Source organism: Penaeus japonicus, unplaced genomic scaffold, assembly GCF_977035675.1.
Source record: "Penaeus japonicus unplaced genomic scaffold, GWHDUDI00000001_assembly GWHDUDI00000006, whole genome shotgun sequence".
NCBI classification, from domain to species: domain Eukaryota; kingdom Metazoa; phylum Arthropoda; class Malacostraca; order Decapoda; family Penaeidae; genus Penaeus; species Penaeus japonicus.
In genome coordinates, this window is record NW_028234408.1 from 33,207,183 (window position 1) to 33,214,682 (window position 7,500).

Consider the following 7,500-nt stretch of genomic DNA (forward strand, 5'->3'; position numbering starts at 1 on the left):
CACTAGCTACAACTGTGAGAAGACTGGACACCTCAGGGCTCTAACTGGAATAACTGATCCAGTTACATTCTATGAACATAGAGCTGCAAGTTCCGATGTAGATGCAGCGGACTCTTTAACCCAAGAGGAAGCTGACGATCTAGAACCTCTTTCCAGAGAACAGCTCCAAACTCTAGTCAGGCAACTGCAGTCGGAGTTAACATCTACGAAAGCACAGTTATCCCGCTTTCAAAATGTAATGAGAGATTTGCCAGAAAAACGAAGCATCATAGTAGATGCTCTCTCCATCATTGACACACTCATCTCAACCCAGACCAACACAGGCGGAGTCCAACACAAGTCAATTGCTTGCATGGCTCGTGCCAACAAAATTGACCAGGAATGGGAAAGTCATATCGAAGAGAATGAGGAACAATACATATGGTGGGCATCTGAGCAAACAAAGAAATTAAAGAGTGTGAATTCTGAAAGTGACGCATATAGACGCCCACAACATCAAATTAAAGGATATCAGACTTCACGAAACCAAACACACAATCAACACCGAACGAAGCAGACTCATCACTTCAAAGCACAGCAGGAACAGAGACGTAACACAAAACCAGGCACAGCACGACAAGAACTTCAACGTAATCAACATTACAGGAACGAAGTGAAGTGCCAATTGTGTCATCGTCAAGGACATTCTAAGGATCAGTGCCCAAAACAACAATTTTGCGATTATTGCAATAAAAGATACCACACCTCAGACCGTTGTCGCGAGAGAATCGCTGACAAACGCAACCAAGAGTTGATTAGTGCTGTCCGGCTTAGTGCACAGGAGACTTTGTCTGCAGTACAATCGGCCCAAATACATCAGTACAATACCTGGCAACAGCGAGTTCTTCCTCAAGAACACGTTGGTATATATTATCCCTACCAAAACTACAACAACACCCAGTTACATCCCCACCATAGTGTGAAAGTACATCCACAAGTATACTTCCAAAATGTCGCCCAACAACAGAGACATGCAACATAGCATGATCAAAATAATATCAGCAAATATAAGAGGCTTCCATACTAACGTAGGAGAACTCACCCACCAGTTTGTGATAAAAAATAATGCTGATATTGTCTTTGTTGTAGAAACATTTTTAGACGACAAAGTTGCCCTAACTATGCAAAGATTCCTGGCTTCTCGAACTGGGCAAGAAAAGATCGCAACACGCAGGGCGGTGGAGTAGCCCTATGTTATAGGGAAAACCTTCAACTCCAGATAATCGACTGCGACATACCCGAAATTCTGGAGATATTGTTATTTAAAATTATTGATGCACAAGGACACGGAACACTATGCCTTGGTTGTTACCGTCCTCCATCTCAAGGGCCAGTGCTCATAAACTTTTTAATGGAAAACCTTGATAGACTAATGACTAGTAATAACTGTCAGCATGTATTAGTCATCGGAGACCTGAACCAAAACAGAATACAAACTGCCTTCGACACCTTACTGGCGGTATATGACTTAAACAACCATGTAGATTTCCCCACCCACCAATCAGGATCATCACTTGATCCGGTGGTAACCGACTTACCTCCACACCTAATAAGCTGTGCACCTTTGGGGTATGTTGGCTCCTCTGATCACTTGGCAGTACTGACCAAGATCAAGATGAAGAAGGTCAGGGAGGAGGATTGCACTCGCACACTATGGAAGTGGGATTCTGCAAATTGGACTGCCATAAAAACATCTCTGGCACGATTTAACTGGGACCATATCATTCAAGGAAATGTCAACCACCAAGTCATAAGCTTTAATGAAACAGTAACGAGTTTAATTGAAGAGTTTGTGCCCCATACAACACAGACCACAAAACCATCCGACCAGCCATGGTTTGGACAGCGATGCAAAGAAGCATCTGATAAAAAATATAAAGCTTGGCGAAAGTATAAACGGAGACCAACACACAGAAACAAGCTTTTACATAAAAATGCTACAAAGCACATGGAAAATACTCAGAAATGGGCTATTGCCATGTGGGAAAGAAACACAAAAAAGAAACTAGAAGAAGGGTGTATTGGCAGCAAATTATGGTGGAACATCATCAAAGATAAGCAAGGAGACTTAAGAGACAGTACTATTCCCCCACTCATGGCCCAGAATGGTAAAATGGCAATAAATACTAAAGACAAAATAAATCTTCTTGCTCAACATTTCGCAGAAAAGATGAAACTTTCTAACAATCAACAACAAACAATAAAATTGCCACAAATGGCACGGGACGAAATGCCAACTATAAGGATATCTCAATCGGAAGTCTACAATATATTGATTGGACTTGACGAAAAGAAGGCTGTAGGGCCAGATGGGATTAGTCCTCGACTCCTTCGAAGATGTGCCAAGGAGATCTCGCTGCCACTTACCAGGATCTATAACAACTGCCTCTCAGCAAAAGAATGGACACATATATGGAAAACCAGTAATGTTATTCCAATACATAAAAAAGGAAGCAAGTCGGAAGTTCAAAATTATCGACCTGTGTCTTTGCTGTCATCAGTGAGCAAAGTCCTGGAAAAGATAATATCGTCCCGTATATCGGATCACCTAAAACGGAATCACCTCTTGTGCTCACGTCCCAATTTGGATTCCGGAAACAACGTTCAGCTGCAGACCTTCACTTACTCATGTCATCAGACTGGAGCCGCGCCCTAGATACGGGTCGCCATACTGCCATTATTGCTCTAGACATTGAAGGAGCATTTGATAAAGTGTGGCATAGAGGGCTACTAGAGAAAATCAAAGCACTTGCAGTGGGAGGAGATGTGCTAGCACTACTACAAAGCTACCTCAGTGACAGACACCTCAAAGTAGTCTTGAATGGCAAAGAATCGCCTCTCTACCACATCGAAGCAGGAGTACCACAAGGCAGTGTCTTAGGACCAATGATGTGGAACATTTTCATAAATGATCTTCTCCATCTCATTCCAGAAGCCCGCGCTTTTGCGGATGACGGCACGATAGCTGTCACCTACAATTCAGGAGAAGAAAATGCAACTGAATTACATGTTAACTCTGTAATGAAGGACATTGCAGCTTGGGGTGTTAAGTGGAAAGTTAAGTTTGCTCCCCAAAAAACACAGTTTATGGTGGTGTCAAGATCCAGCAGCCAGTTAAAAGTAAAATTTAATGGAAAAACGCTGCAACAACAAAATGAAATTGAGATCCTTGGCATCACATACGACAAGAAACTAACTTTCAAGACACACATTGAAGAAATAGCCAGGAAAGCATCCAGGAAATTAACTTCACTAAGAAGAATTGCTTGGCTATTGGATGGTAAAGGAACTGACATATTATACAAAGCACAAATCAGATCCTGTATGGCAGCTACTCCTCTCTTCTGCTTGGGTGGAGGGAGAGGAGAGCTGCTAGTACCATCTTCACCTTTGGACAGAGTCCAATGACAGAACAAAAGCGGCTTTTTGATGGCCACGGATTTCATTTTCAAAAACCCAAAACTGGACAGTCTGCAACACGCGAAGAGATGTGGCACAGGCCTTTCAAACAATGTTCAAGATCCAGGAAGCCTGCATGTGCCTCATCTTCATCGCACTCCCTGAGACCTTCCAATGCGGCAGGCCAGAACGAACCACTAGCATCGTGGAACCACAAGTTCCAGCAGCATTAGAAGAACCAAGTGTGTTATACATCTCAACTCCACCAGAGACAAATTCTTATTTTCTTATCCCGAAATATTCTCTCCAAATTGTGGAATCACATTCATCATCAGTGAATATAAATTTAGCCTACCTTCTCAACCTTCCCTCACTACAAAGATTTCACCTTCGCAGTGTAATACTTTGGTTAAAATCATTAACAGTGATCTTTATGCTTTATATGTAAAATATAAAAACTGGTCTAGCGCCCATTTTAGACTAGTCCCAACGCAGCTAGCTACTACTTCTTTAGCCTGTAAATATAAATACTTCATTGTATGTATCTACCATGTAATTATAAATAAAGGTGTAAAAAAAAAAAAAAAAAAAAAAAAAAAAGAGAGAGAGAGAGAGAGAGACAAACAGAGACAGAAAGAGCAAGCATCCTTCTCCCCCAACACCCCCATACTCTCAATTACAGGCAAGCAAGTGAGAAACACATAACACTCTTCCTCCTCCATCACTAACTTACGAGCTCATGTTCCAAAGTTAACAAAGTAGAAGGACTAACTTCGCGTCAGCGCTGTGTTCCGACTCCCAAGGAACCGTCTGTAGTGAATATTTCAATTCCCTCGGTCACTGGTCGTCTGGTCGCTGCGTCGTCCAAGAAGGGGAAACTCCGAGGTTTGGATTCCTTGCTTACTCCTCTTTATTCCTTTCGTATGTGCATGAATATATATAAATATATACTTATACACACACATATTTATGTATGAGTGTGTATATGGCGTTGTGTGTGTGTGTGTGTGTGTGTGTGTGTGCGTGTGTCTTGTACAGTGTGTGGTGTGGTGGGGTGTGTGTGTGTGTTGTGTAGTGTGTGTGGTGTGTGTGTGTGTGCGTGTGTGTTTTTTGTGTGTGTGTGAGAAGAGAGAGTGAGAGAGAGAGAGATGTAGAGAGAGAGAAAGAGAGAGTGAATGAGAGAGAGAGAAAGAGTGAATGGGAGAGAGAATGAGAGAGATAAAGAATTGGAGAGAGAGAGAGAGAGGGAGAGAGAGAGAGAGAGAGAGAGAGAAAAGGGAGGGGAGAGGGGGGGGGGGGGGGTGAGGGGGGGGGGGGGGGGAAAGTGATCAAGAGAGAGAGAGAGAGAGACGAAGGCAAGCGGACGAGACGAATGAGAGTAAGAGAGAGAGAGAGAGGTGGAGAGACACCGGGAAGAGAGGAGAAAGGATGCCACGGAGGCGACGTAGGAGGAGAGAGTGGAGAGGGGAGGGGAGAAAGAGAGAGAGAGAGAGAGAGATCTAAAGTTTGTATTTAAATTCCTCTCAAACAACAACCCCAAACCACACGATGCGCCTCATATCAAACTCGAACCTCCCTAAAGAAAGAATGCGCAAGAAGAAGAAAAAACGATCACGAACGACGATAATAAAAAAAGATAAGTGAGCTATTCATTTTCCCCAAATTACTTTCTCAAGCCACACAAACTCCAGCCTCTCCGATGAGGCAGATCCTTCCCGAGGAGAAAGATCAAGTACTTGAGATTCGTGGCAGGCCATTCATTTCCCCCCGAAGACACGTCGCCGGAATGCCGTGGGCGGGGCCTGCTTGCGTACTTGGCCTTTGAGCGAGGACCTGATTGAGCCTGCTTGACAAATTCAAGATCGCGGGAGTAAGACTCTTTGGGTGTCGAGATTTTGGAGAGGTTGGGAGTTTTTGGGGAAAGAGGTCTGCCATGCTTGCGCTTACGTAGGGTTTTGTGATCCTTCTGGGAATCTATATGTAAGTGTTTGAGTGTTTTTATTTATTTATTTTTTTTATTATTATTATTTTTTGAGTGAATGTTTTGATGGGTTGAATGTAGAAAAAGGGTAGCAGAACACATAGATAATAATATATTATGAATGTAAAACTAACGTAAGGAATTGGTGTTGATGTTATGAACATCAAGTGGGAGCATATCAAAAAGAATTCCAAAAAAAAGGGTTGATATGAAGATAGCAGAGTGCGGCACTAGAGGATTTGCTGGAGTGTGGGTGGTTGGAATCTTCTACCTATAGAAAGAGAGATTGTGGGCATGTGAGTAATGTAGGTCAGGGAGGATCAGTGTTTTTTTGTTTTTTTTTATCAGGTTTTGGAAAACATAGATTTTGTGTTGACAAAGGTCGTGATTTTATCATGTAGATATGGACACTGACTCTTTGTTACATACATATGTATACACACACACACACACACACACACAGACTCACACACACACACAAAACATCACACACACACACACACACACACACACACAGACTCACACACACACACAAACCTAACACCAAACACACACACACAACAAAAAACCACGACACACATATATATATATATAATAAATCAATATATATAATATATATATATAAAGTATATATTATTGAGTTATGTTATGCTATATATGATATATTTTATATATAGTATACATAGTCTTAGTGTGTAAGTTATAATTATTATATTGATATATATATTAATATTAGTTGATATAGATAATGATAGTTGTATATATATGGATAATATTGAGATATGGTATAGTGATAGGTTTTTTGTTATAATATATAGCGCTAATAATATTTATATTTATTGATATATATATATATTTTTTTTTTTTTTTTTTTTTTTTTTTTTATAAATATAAATTTATGTATATGTATATACATATATATAGCTAATCTATAATATATAGTAGTTAGAGTATAGTGGATATATATATATACGATATATATGATGATATATCATGGTATGATAGAAATATTAATTATATGTATTGTGAATTTTATATGTATATATATTAGATTGAAATATTTATATATTTTGTTATATAATAATATATATATATATATATATATATTGATATATATATATATGTATATTATAAATATACCTATGTATATTTACATATATTAGAGTTATATATATATTATATGTAATATATTATATATTGGGTTATATATATATATATATATACATATATTTTTCTATATATATATATATTTATATATATATATATATATATAAACATATACTATATATAAATATAAAATATATATGGTATATATATATTATATATGGATATATTTATATATATATTATATTATTTATATATATATATATATATATATATATATATATATACTATTTTGGTATATACATATATATATAAATAGACATATATATTTATAACATATATATATAATATATATATATAAAATATATATAATATATATACTATAATATACATATTACATACCTGTTAATAAATATATATATATATATATTATATATAACTATTTCAGTTATATATATATGGTTATACATATTATATAGCCTGATATAGATTTTATTAAACCATATATATACTATATTATATATATTTATATATATATTTTCATTAGCTTGTTGATAGTAATGCTGAGATTGAGATCATATATATAATATATATATATATATATATATATACTTATATATAATATATATAGTATATCTTACATATATGTTTTTTAGATATATTAATATCAATTTTGTTATACATACTCACTAGTATATATATTTATCACATATATATATATATACTATATATATGTTATCAATATATATTGACAATCTCCAATATATCCATATATACATTGCTATTACGATATATATATATATATATATATATATAAACCATATATATATATCATATTCTATATATTATATATATATATATATATATATCATTTTTACGGTACACACACACACACACACACACACACTCTCCCACACACACACACACACACTACAACCACACACATATATATTAGTGTTATATATATACCAATATAT

General features: G+C 36.8%; 1 protein-coding gene across 1 annotated transcript; it reads left to right on the forward strand.

Moving 5' to 3' along the window:
- The first annotated feature begins 1,022 nt into the window (after positions 1-1,022).
- Positions 1,023-5,289, forward strand: LOC147471706 (uncharacterized). The gene is made up of 6 exons (XM_086537491.1): positions 1,023-1,067; positions 1,259-2,462; positions 2,678-3,319; positions 3,510-3,680; positions 4,121-4,128; positions 5,212-5,289. Exons 1-6 carry the CDS (start codon positions 1,023-1,025, stop codon positions 5,287-5,289), a joined length of 2,148 nt encoding a protein of 715 aa, XP_086393617.1.
- Positions 5,290-7,500: the final 2,211 nt, after the last annotated feature.